A 22,646-nucleotide genomic window follows, 5' to 3' on the forward strand; every position below is an offset into this window, starting at 1 on the left:
ACTGTTAAATTTATTAATTAAATATTTAAAATAAATTTTTGAGATAAAAATGTAATTGAGTTGAGTTTAACATGAATTGATGCTTTTTTTAATTGGACCAAAGTGGCCAACCAATCTCTTTGCATGGTTTCTGCAGCCTCCTACGAACCTCCCTAGCTGCTTCCTTTCACATGAGTACAGAATTTTCCAAGCCCTCGTTTTGAATGTTGAACTTCTAGTTCTGAGGTTTACCCATGTGCCAATTGTATATATAAGAAGTGGAAGATACCCCAAACTCGCCATATACTCATCACACACCATTACAAACCTCTCTCTCTCACTGTTATACATATTTACTAGTTTTCTTTTAAAGTTCTTTAGATATATATACATCAAAAAGATCGAACATGGGTAGAGGCCTCAAGCACTTGAGCTTCTTGCTTCTTGTTGTCCTTGTCCTTGTCCTTGTCTTGTTTCGCCCATCAAAAACAGAAGCTAGGCCACTCAATATCATGGAATCCAATCGTGCAATGATTTGGGACAAAAGTTTCTTTGATGGGTTATCTCTTGGTGCCATTAAGCAATCAGGTCCAAGCCCAGGCCAAGGGAATAAGTACACAGATTCGCAGAATTTTGGAGGCTTTCATAAGGATGGTCCGACTCCTGGACAGGGACACTAAGCTTAAGCTATAGCTTGTTTACAACTGGTTTCTATTTGTTCGTTGTTTTCTCGAGGGACCAATTATGTAGCGGTAGTAGCAGCAGTAGCATAGTATTTTTTAATTAGACACAAATTGCAAGTCCTTAAATAAATTATATTTTATCTATAAATGAAGGTATGATTGTATGAAAAAGTTATAATTTAATTAAATTATAGTAATTTATATTTCTTTTAATAAAAAATAAAATAACTATTGCCTCTCATAGGAATGATAATGATAGTACATACGTAAAAATCGTTATCTCTTAATTTAAATTTAATTAATATTTTTAATAGTAAAATTATTCTAAATTTAATTAAATTTTTTAAACTACTTATTTATATAAACAACTATTACTTAACTCATACAATTCAAATTTAATATAAATATGTTATTTTCTAAATATAAATTTATTTCAAATCTATTATTACCTAATATATAAAATTTAAATTTATTCAAATTTAATATAAAATATTATTTCTAAATATGAATTTATTCCAAATCTATTGTTTACGCGAAAGCATTTATAGGCTCCTGACTGTAAAAACAAATTAGGTGCTCATGGTAAAAGCTATAGTTTCATAGTTTCCGCTTTATTTCAAACTCGCAAGCAGAAAGTAGAAATTCGGGGATGACCGATGCCAGTTTCATACCTGACGACTGACGTAGCCACTGGAATTTAGCCCCAAGTCTCTCTCTCTCTCTCTCTCTCTCTCTCAGCGTCGGTGAACAAAATGGGGAGCTCATCCAAGGACGATTCCGGCAGCGATGGCGAGGCCTCAAGCGGCGATGCTCCTCCTTCCAATTCCGGCCTCTTCTCCGAGGGAGAGCGCGTCCTGGCTTATCACGGTCCTCGCATCTATGAGGCCAAGGCATTACTCTCTTTCTCTCTCTCTCTCTCTCTCTCTCTCTCTGCTTATTTTCAGTTTATCTGGTGCCTCAGGAGTCTATAAAAAACCTTAGTTTCTATTCCTCTATCGCTTATTCCTACCTTTTCATTTATTGATTTTTGCTTTTTAATTTGAATTCAAAAATTTATAGTACGTTTTGGTTGCTAAGAAATTCAATATAGCGAATGGAACTATGGTCGTAGATTGAGATCAGTGGCTGGTGCATGAAGGTTGTGAACCGCTGATTGTAAAAATTAGGGTTTATAGAGTTTGAAATTTCGATGTTATCACCTTGGGGAAATGAGCTTATTAGCAATTTCGATGTCCTCTTCTTTAATTGAGAGCCTCTAAGTTTAGGTGATATTTTGCGTTTGTGAATATAGCCTTAGGGTGCTCTCAAAAGGTGGCGTGGTTGATCTTTCCATGGCCGTTGCTTAATTCGTGTGCTTGAGTTCACAAGTTTTACCTTCATTATCCATTTTTTTTAATGAAATTAAGATATTGTTGTTGTCAAGTCACTTAAGAAATTGCATACTCTGCGGTAAGGCTCGTTGAAGTTTGTTCTTGATTTTGAAGTTGCTTTAGAATAGATTTGGTTTGACTTTGATCAATGCAATATTATGGGACTTAAAAGCCTGTCCATGTTGATTCAATTTATTGTGCATCGCGAAAGTATGTAAACTGCAAATAAATAAAGTAAACACATAAAACATGGTTCATTTTCTCAATCTTCTCTAGATATAACTCATTATATTTACTACTATAACTACTACACCACAAAAGGGTGTCTTAAACTATAATCTCTTCCTTTTGGATTATGCGTTTATTCGCCTTAGGTAAAAGTCTCTTTCTCTTCGTAAAACTGCAATAGGCAAAAGCTTCTCATTAATGGAAAGAGCCAAATTCTCAGCAATTGGTAAAACTCCTTGCTACAATGGGCAATAACCCTACAGCATAAGTTGAAAGTCACTCTCTCCAATGAGCGAAGCCAAATAACCTTTCCATAATATTTCTATTTATAATGTTAGTCACCTCAATTCTAATCTAATTAGGAGTCTTAATCAATTTAAAAATAATAGTAAAATAGAGATTCTACTCTATATAGGAAATATTCATTCATCCTATCGAGAAATATTTCTTCCACTCAATTTAGGAAAAGGGTCTTCCAAATCAACTTGAATTTTAGGTCATAAATCTAACAATCTCCACTTTGACACAAAATCTATCAACATTGTATACCTCGAAATTCTTAGGTGTCTTTAATTATCAAATCTCCATGCTTGAATTTGAACTTTCAAATCTTCAATCTTTTTATTTTGGGTGTAAATTGCTGCTTTCTTCAAGATATCTCGCATTTTCTTGATTTTGTATTAAGAGCTCCACCTTAATTTTAGCTTTCCTCCACCTCGAGCTTGCATCACCATTGTTGCTTGTGTGACTTCTACATGTCACAACAGCTCCACTTTCAACTAAACTCACCAAGATCATCTCATGCTCTAATACCAATTATTGTGCGTTGCAAAAGCGTTTAAACTGTAAAGAAATAAAGCAAACACACAAAATAACAACATTTACGTAGTTTACCCTCCCAGCATAAGGTTACTATCCATTAACCCAATTACAAGCTCAAAGTTATACTACTCATTAATCCAATTATACCCAAGAGAACCCTCACAAAAACTGCTCATAGTAAATACATTAGTTAATCCTCTCAATCTCCTCTGGATATAATCCTATATATTTATTACTACAATAATTGTACCACAAATGGGTGTTTTCAACTAAAATGAGCTATAATTCCTTCTTCTTGGATTATGACATTTCTTTATCTTAGGCCAAAGCCTCTTTCTCTTCATAGAACTGCAATGGGTAAAAGCCTTTCATCAATGGACAGATCCAAATCCTCAGCAATTGGCAAAAGCCCTCTCTACAATGGCGACAACCCTACACCTTGAATTGAAAGCCACTCTCTTTAATGAGCAAAGCCACTTTCCATGAGTAAAGCCAAATAACCTTTTCATAATATTCTTATTTATAGAGTTAGTCACCTAAATCCTAATTTAATTAAGAGTCCCACTCAATTTAGAAATAACATTAAAATAAGAATTTTACTCTATATAGAAAATATTCCTTTATCCTATTGAGAAATATTTCTCTCACTCAAATTAGAAAAAAGGGTCTTCCAAATCAACTAGGATTTTGGATCATAAATCTAACACAATCCCAATTTTATTTTCTGTTTGGCTTTGTTTTGAAAGAGCATAGTCCATGATTTGCTTTGTCTTATCATCTTTACTTTCTTTGTTTCTTTATTCTGTATGCTTTTAAATTTTAGGTTCAAAAAGCTGAGCTCCGAAAGAAGGAATGGAAATATTTTGTTCATTACCTTGTAAGTTACATTCTTCCTTTTACGTTCATGAGTTGGTGTCAGCTATCTTGTGCTCTATTTAGGAACTAGTCGTACACTTAAATTTTTTACTTAACCTAAATCAAGTGAACTTCAATTAGTTAAATTATTTATTTTCTTTATATATTAGTAAGAAATTTAGTTATCATATTAATTTGTATACCAATGTATATTGATATAGTAGTATTTGGTTTAAATGTTGAATTGATATTTTCCTTATTTGGTAATATAAATATTTGTTTGTGTTTTGCACATGGATGCTAGAAACTGTGTTTAGTATTCAACCGTGCTCAACTTGGATGGCTTTAGTCAGTAATTTTAGTATTCCTGAAACATGTAGTGTCCACAGGGACATTCAGCAAAAGAAAAAACATAGCTATCTCAAATTGAAAGAAAAAAGTAGGAGACAGAAGGGGCCTTTAGATTAGATGAAATTGCTAGCATTATCTAATTTTTTATTAAAAAAAAAAGCTTTAGCTAATATCAATAATTAAATGTATAAGTAAAAAAAAGATAAATTAAAATGAAATTTCAAAATCAGTTTGATTTCATTTAATAAAGCTAATTTTACTTTTAAATGAAAAATCAAATATTTTATATTTTTTAAATAAAATTATTATTTTTTTAATCATGTAGTGGATACAAGTGTCAAATTTGGGTTAATACTTTTTGAGTATTTAGCTTATATATATATATATATATATATATATATATATATATATATATATATATATATATATATATATATAAAAGATGTCTTACCGTAAGATTCCCATTGTAACTGCTAATGTAATATCATGGCCAAACAATTTTGCATGCCTAAACCACTAAAATTGTTGGGAAATTATAGTATGACCTTGTTATATTATTAAAGTGATGTGCAATTTGCTGTTTTACAGGGTTGGAATAAAAAGTGAGTATGCCTTCTGCTCTAATTTTCTACTGTACTTTTTGAACTGAGATTTTGGAACTTAATGAGGGACAGAGTGCAGGATTTGAAAGGTCATTTCTCTATCTTTTCTTACTTCTATATAAATCCGTAGGATTCAACTTTTAGGTAACTAATAGATTCTCTGATATAGTTTGCACTATCTGGAATGTGGCACACTTTCAAATGCTCAAATGTTTGTAAACTCACAACTTTCCCCTCCCTTTCCCTTCTAAAGACATAATCAAATATTGTAAAGTTTCAAGAAGTGGAGCAACACCCATTGCATGTTGCACAGCCAACAAAAAAAAAAAAAAAAAGGGAAGTCCAGTATTTTGTCTTTTAAATCTGGCATTTGATTTCATTGCACTTTTGAAACATGTAAGTTGCATCAGCACAAAGTTGTTACAGTTCCGTTGGTCATGATATATCTTGCATTTATTCTGAACATTGGTCAAAATAGGAAAACAAAGTTTAGTGTTGCAAGTTTTATAATTCGATTTTAGGTTGTCCTTCAAGCTTCTACTGTCAAAATTAATTTTTGAAAAATTGGAATACAAACTGATGCTATAAAGTTCTTGTTTGTATAAGTTAGTTGTGTGACTTACGTTATGTTTGTATTAGCTTCCTAAATTAAGTATTTATAAGATCTGCATATGAAATAGGTAGTTATTAGAGAAGAAAGAGATGTGGGAAAATTCAAATTAGATAATTCAGGAAGCCAGGATATTAGTGAGGTGGTTGTTGAGATAATACAATGAATAAAAATCTTTATTTTTAAAAAATATCTGTAAATTTTGTGTATAACATATTAATGATGCTATATCCTCTATTGCTGCGTTCTGTAAATTCATGAAATACAAGTCAATGCAAGGAAAGAAAGAGTTACTGTCATTATGATTTTGCATTTGTAATATCAATCAGTTTTCCTGCATTCACGATTACATACAATGTCACTCAAGATTTCTTTACGTTCTATAGACAAACATTGTTCACCTAGGTGTGGTGGATCCAGAATGGGGGCACATGCCCTCACTGCCCCCAAAGAGACCCTTTAATTTATATATAGTAAAAACTTTTCCCTCTTGAATTATTGAAGTTTGCCCCACATTTAAGAATTTATATTTATCCCATGCTTAATTTTTTTCACATAATAATTTGAATTTGTCCACAAATTTAAAAATTTAAATTATTCATTGATTATTTTTATTTATTATTACTTAAATTAAACAATATATTTTGACTTAAATAAACTTATTATTTGAATGTTTAAACTAAAACAAAACTATCCATTACATATTATTTGTTAATTCATTTTCATTTAATCTTAATTTTTTATCTTAGTAATTAAAATAAATGATGATATACATACTAAGTTTAGCTTTAAATTGATTATTAATATTTTTAATTTTTTCCATATATTCATCAAATTTTAATTTGTAATATTATTTTTGTATTGCTATTTTTATAGAAAAGTTCTTAAATGATCATTTAATAATTTACATTAAAAATACAGAAAAGGGAATGGGACACAATTCAATTCTCACCCATAATAATTTATTAATACTTAATACTATATTAAAAAGTAATATTTTAATAATACTAATTAAAAAAATAGCCTTAATCTAATAGGTAAAAGTGAGATTAAATTTGAGTAAACACTTGAGTTAAAATTTGTCCTCCTTTAATATTTGAAAGCAAATTAATCAAAGTATTTTAATAAAAAATTCAAAATATAAAAATATTTAAAAAAAATGTAACAAGTAATAAAATATTATTTTTAGGCTTGCTTTTACTTTTGAACATAAAATAATTATGAACATTTTGCAATTATATAAAATGAATGCACACATTCATGTGTGTTTGCGTGTGTGAATGTTCATATATATTGCCCCCCTAACATAAATTTCTAGATCTGTTCCTGCACCTAGGCCGTAGCTTTGGAAAAGATGGGGCCTATAAGTAATAGTAGTCATATCCAGCTTTTTTTGGATATATGCATTTGGATGCATGAGGAACCATGTTGAATAAGCTTGCCAATGTCTTGTATTTTGTAAATTATATGGGTTAAATGGAATTGGGAAAATGACCACAAAGAAGATTACTTTCCCTATACATTGGAATTTCTTAAATAAAATAAATGCTTTAAACAACAAAAACGATTGTCAAGTAGATGGGCAATAGGAGCTAAATCTATAAGCGTGGCATCTTTAAAGACATCCCTCCTGTATCTCAGTTGGTTTGACAGCTTTTAAGGAGTGAATTAGACTTCTGACATGAAATCCTCTTTTAGCTTGCTTCTTTCTTTCTTTCCCTTTTTTTTTTTTGGACAATGCTTCGTCTCATTGGTTTTAAATTAATTAACCCCTTGTAAAAGTTCAATTATGTGATAACCAAAAGGTTCCCAGAACTTCCATATTCTGTGAGGGAAAGTTTTCTTTCATTAATAAGCATACCGTTTTTCGGAAAGGGATACAGAAATCATTACTTGGACATATTGCCAACAGTTGGGACGAATGGATAGGCACGGATCGACTTTTGAAACATACTGAAGAGAATGTCTTGAAACAGCAGGCCCTTGAGAAAAAACAGGGCGTAGACAAGAGTTCAAAGCCTGGACGTTCTGCACAAACTAAGCCCAAAATCTCTACTGGTTAGCTTCACTTTATATTTTTCACATATTAGAAACTTAAATACAGTTTCTGTATCATCAGTTTATTCATTTTTGCATTTGCATGCCTTTTTGTCCCTCTTTGATACTTGCTTCACGAGGAACTTTTGTTTTTGATTTCATTCTGGCTAAGGGAATGAACTAAAAGATTCCCTGGTCAAGTCACATTTTCTCTTTCTTCGGTAGTTCTTATCTTTCATTTTTATATAAGCAATATGCATAGACTGCAGACTTGTGTCAACTGTACCTGCAAACTTGGATAATTTTTTTCATTTTGTGCTCTATATGAGGTATCCCCAGCGTCCATGTCTTCATACATATTCACTTTCAGAAAGTTTGACATGGTCATAACTTCTGTTTGGGAGCCCTAGTGCTATGATTTCCTTCAGAACAGGTATTCCCAGGACATGGGTTGCCTCCTTTAGTAACAAGCATTGGCTATGGCTCCTTTGTGTAACTCACGATCTTTATCAGATTTTATGTTTTCAATTCTTGGGATAAGTCTGCTATGAAGCACTTAATCTCCAAACAAAAATTGAAGGATTTTAAATTTACTCATTACATGGAACCAACCATTTATGTTTATGTATATGTATATGTGCATGTGTATCTATCTCTCTCTCTCTCTCTTTCTCTCTCTCTCTCTCTCTCTATATATATATATATATATATAATCTCACTTCATTTACTAGTTAATATACCACATTTGTAAAAGCATCTGTTGCAAACAAATGCGACCATTTTTTGCAAATGGGGTGGGGAACATGTGTACTAAGATACCCAAAGCCAGGTAATTAGTGGAGAACAGCAATGGTAGCCGTAATATAATTGTCAATCATGCTAGTGAACTAGTGATTTGCAAATTCTGATTGTATCATCTTTGATGATTTAGTTATGCTTTCTACCATTTTCAGATTTTACTCCTCTTAAGCCTCTAATTCAATGATACTTTCAGGTTTCAACTGTATTAACTGATAATTTTCTCCTTTAAACTTGTTTTGTTCATTTTTATTTCATCTTATTTGTCAAAAATGAAGTGCTAAGGTGCTTTCCTTTGATTTAGGATCATCATTATTTAATTAATCTCATTTAGAGATTTTTGTTTTTATAAAGAAATTTTATCAAGTTTCCTTCACAGTGGAAGTGCTTAGTGTTAGGTATGTTGGTAAATAATTCTGTTTTATTAATGTTAATTGTTTGGATTTTCCAGATGCAAAGGTGGATAAAGAAGAGCAGAAAAACAATGGTCTGTTATATTTAAAATTATGTTCCTCTCTTTTTCCTTGTTTTCATTCCTTAATATAGTTGCAATTCTTTGTCATCTTTATTTTCTGTTTGAGGTCCTATTATTCATTGGTAGCTTTTGTTATCCTTGTACTTCTTAATGCTAGTAATTCTTGTTTTAGCTGTTGTTAATTGCGCCAGTGAAGTTAGGGCTGTTATTCTCCAAAAATGGATATAAGGATGTTTGCTTTTTTCTTTTTTCTTGTACTATAACATTATTATTTCTTTGCACCTTTTCTTTCCACCTTATGCCATATTGCATAACATGCGCTGGACAGTGCACTACTATTAAAAAATTCTCTACAAGTAAATATGTAGCTCTTAATTTTGCGATGGTCCAACTTAGGGGCATACGCAAGTATCACACAGAAAATAATAGACAAATAGTTATTTATAAGAATTTTATCTGCTAAAAGCTTTTATCATGAAGAGTTTGCAATTCTCAAAGACAACTTGAGTTTGGTAGAACAGTTGTCATAGACATCTTTAGCTTAACAATTTTCCTGTGGTCATTATCAATCATATCCTGGATGATAAATTGTTGTAAGGATGAAGAATTTTGTTTTTATAGAATATTAATTCGTTTTGCAGTGGCAAAAGGGAAGAAGCGTAAGAGTGACTCAGGCATTGAGGTCTGTTTGCATATGTTTTCATTTAGTGCTTCAGCATACTTTTTTTCCCCCCTCTTCCATTTTAAACTATTTGTTGGATGCAGTGACTTTCTCATGCTATAACTCTTGCATGCCCATAATTTGCTGTCTTTTTTTACTTCCTTCTGAAAGACCTTAAATGTCTACTACTATGCAACAATCAAATTTTTATGAGGTTTACCTCCAAAAAAAAAAAGGAAATAAGAAGAAATACAAATGCAATCTTCCCTTCTGGAGTTATAAACTTTCTTGATTTTAAGTGTACTGTCCTTTGGATGTGTAGTTGTATATCCTTAATGCCAAGTTGTACGCATGCATACCTCATTCGCAGACCCTTAATTTGGGGAACTTCTTCTTCTTCTTCTTCTTCTTCTTCTTCTTCTTCTTCTTCTTCTTCTTCTTCTTCTTCTTCTACTTGAAGTTCTGAAGTTTTATGAGGATTTCTTTGGTGTTTTAATTCAATTGTTAGAAGGATAATTTCTCTGCGGAAAAACTTGTCAAGATCCAAATTCCATCAACATTAAAGAAGCAACTTGTTGATGATTGGGAATATGTCACCCAGCAGGATAAGGTATGCTTATATCATATCAGGGACAATTGAAATCCTTTTTATATGTCAATACTATGACATTCATAATTCTAAAAGGATTTTATTTGAATTACTGCCAATATAGATGCTACAATTATAGGAGTTACTTAAATTTTATTCATATAGCTGAGTGCTTTTTGTCATTCCCATGATAGCATCTTTGCATTAAATCTGAAAGGAAAACGTTCTATTGTACAGTTTAAATTGTAAGTCAACAAGTCTTGTCCAACTACATGATAAATGTTATAAGAATCTTGATTCAGCAGTTTAGTATATTCAAGCATTATGAACAAGTCTTTGGACACCTTTCTTTTTCTCAGAAACGTCAACCACATTCTTTCAGACTGTTTCATTGTTCTTCAATTGTGCTCAAGTTATATCATATCCTACCACAGTTATAGATATGTGGTGAATGACTTTCCAATGTGGATTCATCAACTTGATGTGCAGTACAGAATTAACTTTGTTGGATTTCTGTCCTAGTGATTACAAGTATTTCTTCCCTTGCTCGTGTCTGTAATGAGAGACTGGGATTGGGAATGTGATTGACAAATCAAGAATGAAAAAAAAAAAAAAGGTTTATCGTCTAGTTTTCACTAACACATGGCTATTTACTAGAAACCAATAATGGGAATGGTCTAGGGCGTTGTAGTTAATTTTTTGGAATTCTTCAGTAAAATGTTCAAGATCTTTTGCAGAGTAATATGAAAAAGAGAGAGAGATCCATAGCTTGTTCCCTGTATAAACTCGTATGCCTTAAAAGTGCTAGTCCCATTCCTCAACAAAGGAGAAGGGTAGCGAAAGGTTAATGGCTTGCATAAAACTATGCACATCCTTTGAACTTGAGATTCTTTTTGGTAAAAGGTTAAGCATTGTATGAATAAAGGTTTTAATTATTATGGTCTAAGTATCAAAATTTGCAGGGAAGAATAAACCCTTATATCCCTTTATTTATTTCAGTCATTCACATTTTAATTAATTTTTGTTGCTCTCTAGGATTATGATTTCGTTATCCTTAGATGCCATTTCATTGCAACATATATGCAACAGATCTATAGATTGTTTCCACTTTCAGGATAAAGTAGGCCATAAGAAAATAAGAAATCATAATGATCTGCCACAATAATAAGTTGATTTTTGCTGAACTTACCTTTAACAATATTTTATGGCAATTATTTTATTTTATTTTATTTTATTTTTTGCTGCAGCTTGTCAAACTTCCACGGTCACCAAATGTGGATGATATTTTGACAAAGTACCTAGAGTACCGGTCAAAAAAGGATGGCATGTAAGATGTGTTTTAGTTCGAGTTGAAATTGAATGAATCAACTGTAATTGAATTCATGTGCCAGCACTTGTGCTGTTGTGCTATTACATCTATTTTCTATAAACTCACCTTTATTCAAAATGCCCTTCTGATCCCCCATCCTTGATGCAATGGCCTTCTTCCATGTTTCAAGGTCAATTATAGGATGGAATTTCCTACATTTCAAATAAGAAATCCTGTGAATTCTTCAATAGATTTTATTGATTAATTTCTCAAAAGAAAGTTATGCAATGAAGAGGACAGACGAAACTGGTGACAAGAATAAACAGAAAATTACCTTTTGACTAAAATATTGGTTAAAGAAAACAAGTGGCAACAGGAATAAGAAGTTTAGAATCCTCAAAGGATCTCAAATACTATAAATCAAAACCCGAGGAAACTGATTAAATATTGTCAAATCTTTCATTTTCTATTTGAAAGAATAATGTGACCTCCTTAGTAGCCTTTGCTTAAAATGAAACATAATTAACTCCCATGTGATCAAACTGCTCCCCAAAGCCTATTATGATTTGATATGAATCTCTTTAATTCTTCCTTCGATGAATTTGAATTTCTAGTGGATCTGTGGGTACTTTTTTATGACCCAAAAATGAAAACAACTGTTCACAGATTTAGGTAATATCTATGTTAAAATCATTGAGTTACTTCAGATTGATATTAAGGTGAGCTTGCATCAGACAATCTAGTACTGATTTCTCCCAATTTGGATTTTCTCTCATGCACTTGGATGTAAACAACATACTTTTACAGAATGCTTACTTATATTTTCTCAGTTTGCACACACACCTTAGACAGTTATGTTTTCAACTTCTGTTTAATAGGTTCTTTTGCAATTGTTCACTCAGCATACTGAATTTTCTTAGGCTCTTTTAAGATACAGTTTTGGAAGGCCTTAGTTTGCTCCAATAATTGTGGTGACTGTGCTTTCTTTGACACAGGATGACGGACTCAATAGGAGAAATTTTGAAAGGAATACGTTGTTACTTTGATAAAGCATTGCCAGTGATGCTCCTATACAAGAAAGAGCGTCAACAGTATCACGATTCTGTCGAAAATGACACATCTCCATCAACTATATATGGTGCTGAACATTTACTACGTCTCTTTGGTATGCTTCTTAATCAGTGCTATAGCTTTTTGATTTGCTCTGCTAATGAGTTGCTTTCTTGATTTGTATGACGCTGTCAGTATTTGTATCACATGTATTTTGTTCTTTTCTGGAGTCACATTCTTTCACTGCTGGCTCAAGGCAAGCATTGATATTGACTATAAACCATTGTAGCATGCGTGACAGTTGATGTTCACTTGTGCCGCTTGATGTGATGCTAAATATTTGTACACATTAGTGCTTAGCATTAACAATTCATATTGAGCAGGGACTATGACAAACAAAATGATGCCACATTAAGAGGGAAAATAAGGCAGTATGAAGTGTTGGGACAAGAAGCATTTCCTTACTTTAATTTGTCCAGAAATATTTCACATTTGCCTAAATTGCGGTAGTTTTTGCCATATTTATTCAACTTGTTTCTTTTGCAGTCAAGTTACCTGAGCTATTGGCATATGTGAACATTGAAGAGGAGACATTAACTCGCATGCAGCAGAAACTACTTGACTTTCTCAAGTATCAGCTAAATCCTTGCACATTAAATTAGCATTTACTATTCTTTAAAGAAAAACATATACAGAATTCTGATTAAACAGATTTTTCACATATTACCTACATTCCTCATCTTTATGATGATTGGCATGCCAGGCAGTTCCTCTAAACTCAAAGAATGAGTTTGCTGTGGAATGATTTACACACATAATCTCTTACATTAGTCTCCTGTAGCTCCACAAAATCATGATTACTAATGAGTTAAGAGGAATTTTACTTTTTAGGTAATTATTCCACATGCTAATGGAATAAGCTAATGAGAATGTCTCCATTAATTATCAGGAGATATTCTGTTTAGAAAACATCCTTACTAGCGTCAAAATCTCTTTAAAAGGTTTGTCATTGCTATGATCTACAAACAAAAGTAATGAGAGACCCAAGTTGCTGTTTTTCTATTTGGAAGAGGCACGTCTATTGATTGTTAATCTGCTTGTCCATCGGTAATATATTTACTGGTTGGTAAAGCATACTTTGATAATAAAATTAGGAAAATATAATGAGGTTATATTATACAATTTTTCGGTCAATGATTGTTTATTCCTTGTTGGCTTTTTGTCATGTATTGAGCTACTATTTATTGTCAACCTTGTGTGTTTGACAATAATCTTTTGTGCCCTGCAGATTTCTGCAGAAGAATCAAAGTACTTTCTTCCTTTCAGCCTATGATGAATCTAGAGCTTCTGAAGGCAAAGGCAAAGGAAAAGATGACTGAATAGTTACCCAAATGCTTTAACATTTTCTTTATTCCTCCTACCATCAATTGCTGAAAGCTGTGGCAGAGCATAGGACCATGTTGCCATGTCATCTGCTGACTAAACCCAGCAAAGAGATTTTCGTTGTTGTAACAATAGCATTTGTTATTCTTTTTTATTTTTAGGGAAGGGATTTTCAGTGATTTCTAATGAGACTTTGTACAATGACGGGCTCCTTGTTGGCTACATACTTATCTGTCATAATCGGTACGACTTAGCATCGTTTAGGCACTGAAATGTGCATTAGATGGGATGAACCAAATATTGATGCAAAATGTGCTAGATATTTGAAAAGATTAATTCTACGCTTCTATCAAGTTGAACGATTGATAGTACTATCGGTATGTTCTATATAGATTCTTTCGCTGATTAGAAGCACAGTGATTGTATCCATGACCAGGCGATTTGCATCAACAGGTAAGATAGCACTGTTTTATTTGCTGACTCTGAGTAGTTGATTTATTTACTCAGTGATGAGAAGGGGGAAAGCAAAGAAGTTTGATACAGTAATCGGATGGATTCTAAGAGAAATAAGCCTTTATTTTGAAGCACAAGGAGCAATAAGAGGATGACTGATCTGTTTCATCCATGATTGCTTCCAGCCACATCAAGCACAAACCTATACCTCACATCATTCCTTTCCATTCTTTTGAATGCCTCATTCACATAATCTATCTTTACTATCTCAATCATTGATGTCAAACCTTTTTCTGCCCAAAATTCTAGAATTTCCTGTGTATCTTCAATGCTTCCAACGAAGCTCCCGCATATGTTTCTCTTCCCTGCATGGTGACACGATATGTGAAGACCAAGTAAATTGTATTGCAGTGTTGAAAATGGATGTGAGAGAAAACCACATACCTGTAATTAAATCGCTAGCAATAAACTGTAGTGGTGTTGGAGCAGCCCCAACTATTATAACTTTTCCATCAACTTTAAGAAGTGATAGATAGGAGTCCAAAGGATGCCCAGCAGGCACAGTGTCAAGAATGTAATCAAGACTGTTTGCAGCCTTCTCCATCTCATCTGCATTGGAGCTGACCAAGAAAGCATCAGCACCTAAATGCTCCAAAGCTTCCTCTCTTTTCTTGTCTGAAGAGCTTATCACAGTCACATGATGCCCCATTGCCTTTGCAATAATCACACCTAAGTGACCAACTCCACCTAAACCCAAAATGCCTGCCTTAAGGGCCTTATTAGATAGATAGAACTGTTTTAAGGGACTATAAGCTGTCACCCCAGCACACAATAGTGGGGCTGCTTGCTCTGGTGCAAGCTTGTCTGGAATCCTAACCACAAACCTGCATTTGTCCCGAAATTAATTGAAAACTTTCCATGAAGAAGTGTTAAATTGAAAGGCAATGAAAAACTACTTAACTCGTTTGCTTGATTTTACTCACCTCTGATTGACAACCATTGCAGAAGAGAAGCCTCCCTGAGTAATTCTCCCATCTTTGTCTATAGCATTATAAGTTAGGATCCTTTCATGGCAATACTGCTCCATCTTGGACTTGCAGGACAAGCATTCCCCACAAGACCAAATTATGCACCCAACTCCTACTATGTCTCCAACTTTGAATTTCTTTACTTCCTTGCCTAATTCTACAACTTCTCCCACAACTTCATGCCTTCAATTCAATAAAAAACACATCCAAAAGAAATAGGAGTTTAATAAATTAAAGCATCTTTAAAATTTACAAGGTGCATATAATATACCTACCCTGGGACTAAAGGGTAGTTGGGGGAGTGAATCTCGCCCCTAACCACATGAAGATCAGTGTGGTCTACTCCACTATACAAAACCTTGAACACCACATCTTCTTCACCTGTTTTCCTGTGATCATGGGTTTGTTGAAAGACTAGTCACCAAGAAAGAGAGAGAGAGGGAAATAGAAGGAAGAGGAAGACTGACCTGAGATTGAAAGAATGAGGTGAAAGATGTCCAGATGAATCTCTGGCCGCCCAACCAATGACCTTTCTTCCCTCCGCCATTTTCAAACAAGTAGAGAGTTATAACTGGCAAGAAAGAAGGTAGTAGGGAAGATAGATATAAGATTTATATAAGGACCCGCGATGAAGTTATGGATGCTTCTTCGGCTTATTTATATCCGCAGAAGACTTCATCATCACGGCCTTGCTGCTGTAGCATTCAAAGTTTCCATGCACACAGCCAAAAATGGAAAATTATATGACGCTTCCATGGGCCATGGAACATAAAAATACACTTTTCTTTTGTTTAGTAGGGAATTGAGACGGATACTCTGCTCCATATTTATTAGATGAGTAATATATTTGTAAATTAAGTCAAGTTAATATTTTTTATATTTATAAATATATAAATTTATTTAAAAATGTGATCGTTAAAAATATATGCCCTTCATAATATAATAATTATTAAATTTTAATTTTAAATTAATTGAGATTTGTTATATAAACTTCTTATATCATTTAATTTTGAAATTTACTTAATAATACTATTTTTTTTTTAAAGTCACTTAGAGTGGCTGAAAACAATTTAATAAGAAAAGCGATCAAATATTACTTTATAAATTTTTTGAATTAAAATATTACTTCAAAATTAAAATTGAAAAAACTAATGATCAGGATAAATTTAATAATTGATATCTATCGACAAAATGTATATTATTTAAAGTCTTAGGTAAATTTGTGATATAAAATAAGTTTTCTTTATTTTTGATAGAAAAAAAGTGTAAGAGGATTATATATAGTGAGATGTACTGTGATGAATGGACATAATGATACTATCCATTAAAACCATGTTGAAAGGCCAGCGCTCGGTTTAACGTGATAATTAAAGTGCCAATGTTGGATAAAAATTTAGAATAAAGAAGACGAGTCATTGCTAAGAAGCCAAATTAATCATCATATGGTTTGGATTAACTGTAGGCAAGGTCTGAATTATTTAGATTGAGCAAAAGAAGGTTTCGGTAACTCAAACTAAGCAAAAGAATTCTCGAACTGATAAGGTTGAACGAACACAAACAACATAATAAAATAAGTATAAACACTCACCTCAGAGTGTATTCTTTTACTCGGTCTGTATTATTTAAATTGAGAAAAAAAGATTCGAATAATTCAAATTGAGCAAAAGAATATTCAGGTTGATGAGACTAAACCAACACAAACAACATAATAAAATAAGTGTAAACAGTCATCTAATCAATCATGCCTATCAATATCTAATTTAAGTAATCAGGTTATAATATATTAATATCTAGTGCATGTCCAGAACATAATCTTATTTGTTTGCTTTGACATTATCAATTATTCCATGGTTTGAAGTGGATTATGTTGTAGGATTGGTTATATAATTTGCATTCTTCGTCATTGCAAACGTCAATAGCACTTCAAGTTGTGCATGGAATTCAACTACAAATAATGGATTCGTCTGGTTTATTGGGCTACATATAGTTAGGGGTGTGCAAACGGTCGGATCGGTTCAGAACCGAACCGATAAAATCAAAAATCAAAAATAAAAAATTTTAAAAACTGAACCAAACCGATTAATAAGATAAAATTGAACCGAACTAAACCGATTAATAAGAGAAAATCAAACCGAACCAAACCGATAAATATCGGTTTGGTTCGTTTTAAACCGATCAAACTGAAATTTATAAATTGAGCATTTGATTTCCAATTGGGTTCGGTTCAATTTTAAACCGATTAAACCTAAATCTTAGGGTTCGGTTCAGTTTTCTTTGATTTCCTTGATATATATATATATATATATATATATATATATATATATATATATATATATATATATATATATATATAATTTCAGTTCGGTTCGATTTTTTTTATTTTTTATGAAAATAACCGAACCAAATCGATTAACCAAAATTATCAAAAATTATAAACCGAACCGAACCGATTGATTTTAAAATTGAACTGAATTGACTCGGGTCGATTCGATTTTTTGATTTTAACCGAAAATTGCTCTCCCCTACATATAGTAATATTTCTCATAATAATAACCATTCTACTTTATTTCTAAAATTTTTTTTAATAATAATAATAATAATTCATTAATCAAGAGCAGTACTCTACCCAGTGAATGGGAAGGCTTAACCCACAAACAAGGGTTAGCATTCATGAGCAGCTTGGTTAGCTCAAAGATGACTGAACCAAACTCCGAGTGATCAACATCTTCAGAAAGCATTATGCAGTACAGTATTTGGGAATCCCTTACACATCCACACAACTTGAGCCATGATGAAGAAGCCACCTTATATATTTATTTTTATATATAGTGATTATTATATTTGTCACGACCCAACCTATGGGTCGGACCGGTATTAGAACCTGGGCCAGCTTAAAGCTTCCGAGACCCATAGTAAGCCTAACTATTCCTTAACCCAATCCTAAGGCCCATTTTAAGCTCAATTTCAAGAATTCAACCGGACAGAGTCCGGCTATAATATGGACCATACAATAGGGAGTTTTTGACTCGCCTGACCTGTAAATAAAATATATAATAATTTGGGGAGCTCAACTCACCCTCCATATACTCATCATGTCATAAATCAAATGGGAGCTCAGGTCACTCATCCAATCTAATCACAATCACACATAAGTGCATTTAATGTTCTTGCAGATTCAACATAAAATTATATTACAGTCTCAAATTAATTAAAATACTCCTAACACATGCGGAGTCTAAAATTTTGGTTAAATTGTACAAAATACATTAGATATTACTAATTGACCTGCGAAGAAGAGAAGCAGGTTTGTCATAACAAGTAATCCTCCTATAGCCTGGAAAAATAAGGTGAATAGGAGTGAGCGTTCGACTTAGAGAGTAAAATACCAATTTTAACTATAATTTCTATAGCTACCTAGAGCTAATGCATCCTAAGGAGTGTAATGCAACATATCAAAATTTTCATACGCATCACATTATAATAGTAAAAAGGCAATTTGGAGCACTCATACACCCAATAATGTTCAAACAGTACATATATGGGAGCTAATCTCCTATACAGTTCTCTTAATCCAACCTTTGCCAGCGAATGTCTCTCAAGCCAGACTTTTGCTTGATAAACCAAATGCGGAGGCCAACGAGATTATCTCGAGCCATGCTTACCCCGACTTATATGTCACGACCCAACCTATGGGCCGGACCGGCACTAGGACCTGGGCCAGCCTAAAGCCCCCGAGGCCCGTAGTAAGCCTTAACTATTCATTAACCCAACTCTAAGGCCCATTTGGGCCCAATATCAAGAAAACAAACGGACAGAGTCCGGCCATAAAATGGACTTTCCAACGGGGAGTTTTCGACTCACCCGACCTGTAAACACAATAAACAATCCATTGGGGAGCTCAGCTCACCCTCCACATACTCATCAACATAATAATAAATGGGAGCTCAGCTCCTTCATCCAATCCATCAAACAGACTTAAAATATTAAGTTTACAGGTCCAACATGAATATAATATTACAGACCAATTTCAAATAATTACTGCTAACACATGCGGAAATTCTAGGAGTAATTAAATTTACACAATATTGATAAACAACCTGCGAGGTAAAAAGGCAGGTTAATCCAGAACAAAATATCCTCCTGTGGCCTGTAAAAATTTTTGAACAGGAGTGAGCGTTCGACTCAGAGAGTAAAATATCAATCTTAACTATAATCTCTATAACTATCTGAACTAATGCACCCTGTAGAGTGAAATGCAACATAAACAACATTTTCACATCATAACATCAAAAGGTAATTTGGAGCACTCACACACCTGTAGTATCAATCATAACATATGGGAGTGATCCCTATCTGACTCTCTTAAATCCAACTGGTGCGGTAATTACTCAAGCTCGGACTTCCACTTAATAACCAAATCGAGGTCCCGAATTACTCAAGCCGTGACTACCCCTCGAAGGCAGGTCCCAATTACTCAAGCGTGACTACCCCGTCCTATCCATAGTCCACACCACATCACACGCACGCCAACGCACGCGCCTGCTCCAAATTACCACAACAACATCCATGGCATATTAACGATTATGAATGCAACATAAATCGTGCCTAGAGTTTAACTAAATAAATATATGCATATAAGTGATACATGGGCATCTTGAACATATAATAATATCGAAATTACAATTAAAATTAATATTTTACTCACGGACTTGACGACAAATTACTTGTGGCGGTGGGCGGAGGAAGAAGGCTGTCGGCTCACGACAATCATATTACATTTATTTAATACAATCGACTCAATACAAATAAAGAAAAGACCAATTACGTCCTAAGTCGTGCAGAAAATCGTGAGTCTCCCTATACCTAGGACCTACCCAACTGCAAAAGGGCTAAAAACGCACTTCTATACTCACAATCTATACATCAACAGTTCAATCATATCACACAGCCCCTCTGGGCCCATCAAATCAATCATCCATCACAATACGTAAAATTTCAATTTAGTCCTTATTATTGATCATTTTTGCAAAAGCGCCCAAACAAGCTCTAAAAATTATAAAACTTTGCCCATGGTCCTTAGCAATATTACTAAGCTATTGCAAAAGAATCATAATTTTCTGAGCTACCACGAATATTTTATGGATTTTTAATCCTATTTAAGCACTAGAAAATTACGAAAAAGCAAGGTTCGGGTTTACCTTTGCCGATTCCGCTCGGGATGTCTGACAATGGTAGGGTAGCCAAAACCTCGATTCAATTCGGAGACTTTTCCGTGGTAGTGCATGCAGCGGAAATTCAGTCAGGACAAGCTGAATTTCCGCGAATTGAGGATACCTACGAAGCCCAATAATAATATATAAAAATCGGGGTGTTACATTCTCCCCCTTACAGAAAATTCGTCCTCGAATTTTACACAAGCGAGAATAAAGTACATGATTACACATTGAGCAGGATAAAGGGTACTTGCTACGCATGTCCCGTTCGACTCCCAGTGCACTCTTCCACCGATGGCTCCTCCACAAAACCTTAACCATAAGGATCTGTTTTGATCTTAGTTGTCTCACTTGGTAGTCCACTATGGCTCTGAGTTGCTCCTCAAATGTCAAGTTCTCCTTTAGTTCTATTACATCCGATTGTAGTACATGAGAAGGATCGGGAATGTATTCTTGAGCATAGAGATGTGAAACACGGGATGAGCGTGAGAAAGGTTGGGTGGTAGCTCCAACCGGTGAGCAAGCTGCTCAACTCTATCCGTAACCTCAAAAGGTCCAATATACCGAGGTGCCAACTTGCCCTTCTTTCCAAATCTCATGACTCCTTCATTGGAAAAACCTTCAGAATACATAGTCGCCACCGCAAACTCCACATCCCTCCGTCTGGGGTCTACATAACTCTTACGCCTCTTGAAAATTTGTTTTGATCGTTCCTGATTAAATGAACTATCTCTCAAGTGTCTTGCACTAGGTCTACATCATGCACCTTCGCTTCCCCATTTCCGTCCTACAGAGGAGACCTATACTTTCTTCCATATAGTGCCTCATAGGGTGGCATCCCTATCTTTGGAGTGATAAGCTGTTGTTGTAGGCAAACTCCACCAAAGCTAGCTGCTCATCCCATTGACCTCCAAAATCCAAAACACTCATGCGAAGCATGTCTTCCAGTGTTTGGATTATCCTTTCCATTGTCCGTGCATGCAGGGTGGAAAGCCGTCTTGAAGTTCAAGCGTGTGCCAAGTGCCTCCTGCAACTTTCTCCAAACCAGAAGTGAGCGGGGCCCTCTGTCAGATATTATGGAAGCCGAAACTCCATGCAATCTGACTATTTCTCGAATGTAGAGCCGGGCGTACTGTGCCACAGAATATGTAATCTTCACAGGCAAGAAGTGAGCTGATTTGGTCAAGCGGTCTACAATTACCCATATCGAGTCATATCCTCGCGTGGTACGAGGCAACCCAGTCACAAAATCCATAGAAATCATTTCCCACTTCCATTATGGGATAGGGAGCTCTTGCAACTTCCCTGACGGTCTCTGGTGTTCAAACTTCACCTTCTGACAAGTCAAGCACTTGGACACAAAGTCTGCTATGTCTCTCTTCATGCCATTCCACCAATAGCCATCTTTCACATCATAGTACATCTTGGTGGAACCTGAGTGGACATTGTACAGTGTATAGTGTGCCTCTCGCATGATTTCATCTCTGAGATTGTCCACATCGGGCACACATATCCTAGAACCTTGCACTAGGGCACCATCATTGGCAAATCCAAACTCACCACCTTCACCTTGCTGTACTCTTTCTATGATCTTCATTAATTGTTGGTCTCTGTGTTGGGAAACTCTAACTCTATCTCGCAAGTCTGGCCTCACTGAAAAATGAGCCAACAAGACCCCCTCATCTGAAAGATCTAGGATTAAACCTTGATCCATCAACTCATGTACTTTCTGAATCAACGGTCTCTTCTCTGCTGAAATGTGCTACAAAATGCCAGAAGATTTTCTGCTTAAAGCATCTGCTACTACATTGGCCTTCCCAGGGTGGTACTGGATGGTGCAATCATAGTCTTCCAGAAGCTCCATCCATCTCCTCTGTCTCAAGTTTAAATCCCTCTGTTGGAAGATGTACTTCAAACTCTTATAGTCGGTGTATATCTCGCACACTTCACCATACAGGTAGTGTCTCCAGATTTTTAGTGCAAAGACTACAGCCGCCATTTCCAAATCATGGGTGGGATAGTTCTGCTCATGCCTCTTCAGCTGCCTTGAAGCATAAGCCACTACTTTTCCATTCCGCATCAAAACACACCTAGGCCAACTCTGAGGCGTCCACGATTACGGTGTATCCTTAACCGCTCATTGGTAGTGT

At 34.3% G+C, this 22,646-nt stretch overlaps 2 protein-coding genes across 4 annotated transcripts; one reads left to right on the forward strand and one right to left on the reverse strand.

The window, feature by feature from the left end:
* The first annotated feature begins 1,216 nt into the window (after positions 1-1,216).
* Positions 1,217-14,173, forward strand: LOC110637090 (protein MRG1). 3 transcript variants are annotated; one of them, XM_021787032.2, is made up of 11 exons: positions 1,218-1,552; positions 3,906-3,959; positions 4,877-4,890; positions 7,413-7,558; positions 8,787-8,822; positions 9,452-9,492; positions 9,983-10,081; positions 11,308-11,387; positions 12,365-12,534; positions 12,966-13,050; positions 13,708-14,173. In XM_021787032.2, exons 1-11 carry the CDS (start codon positions 1,415-1,417, stop codon positions 13,796-13,798), a joined length of 954 nt encoding a protein of 317 aa, XP_021642724.1. In that variant the 5' UTR covers positions 1,218-1,414; the 3' UTR covers positions 13,799-14,173. The 3 variants fall into 3 exon arrangements, with proteins under 3 accessions (XP_021642725.1, XP_021642724.1, XP_021642723.1); XM_021787031.2 differs by having other exon boundaries at positions 1,219-1,552; positions 9,980-10,081; XM_021787033.2 differs by lacking the exon at positions 12,966-13,050 and having other exon boundaries at positions 1,217-1,552; positions 9,980-10,081.
* Positions 14,174-14,242: 69 nt separating this feature from the next.
* On the reverse strand, positions 14,243-15,949 carry LOC110637089 (probable cinnamyl alcohol dehydrogenase). Its single transcript, XM_021787030.2, has 5 exons — positions 15,751-15,949; positions 15,559-15,672; positions 15,239-15,466; positions 14,700-15,139; positions 14,243-14,620 (listed from the first exon to the last, which is right to left on the reverse strand). The coding sequence occupies exons 1-5, from the start codon at positions 15,828-15,830 to the stop codon at positions 14,421-14,423; spliced, it is 1,062 nt and encodes a 353-aa protein (XP_021642722.2). The 5' UTR covers positions 15,831-15,949; the 3' UTR covers positions 14,243-14,420.
* Between the last annotated feature and the right edge of the window lie 6,697 nt (positions 15,950-22,646).

Source organism: Hevea brasiliensis, chromosome 10 (assembly GCF_030052815.1).
Source record: "Hevea brasiliensis isolate MT/VB/25A 57/8 chromosome 10, ASM3005281v1, whole genome shotgun sequence".
In the NCBI taxonomy this organism is placed as follows: Eukaryota; Viridiplantae; Streptophyta; class Magnoliopsida; order Malpighiales; family Euphorbiaceae; genus Hevea; species Hevea brasiliensis.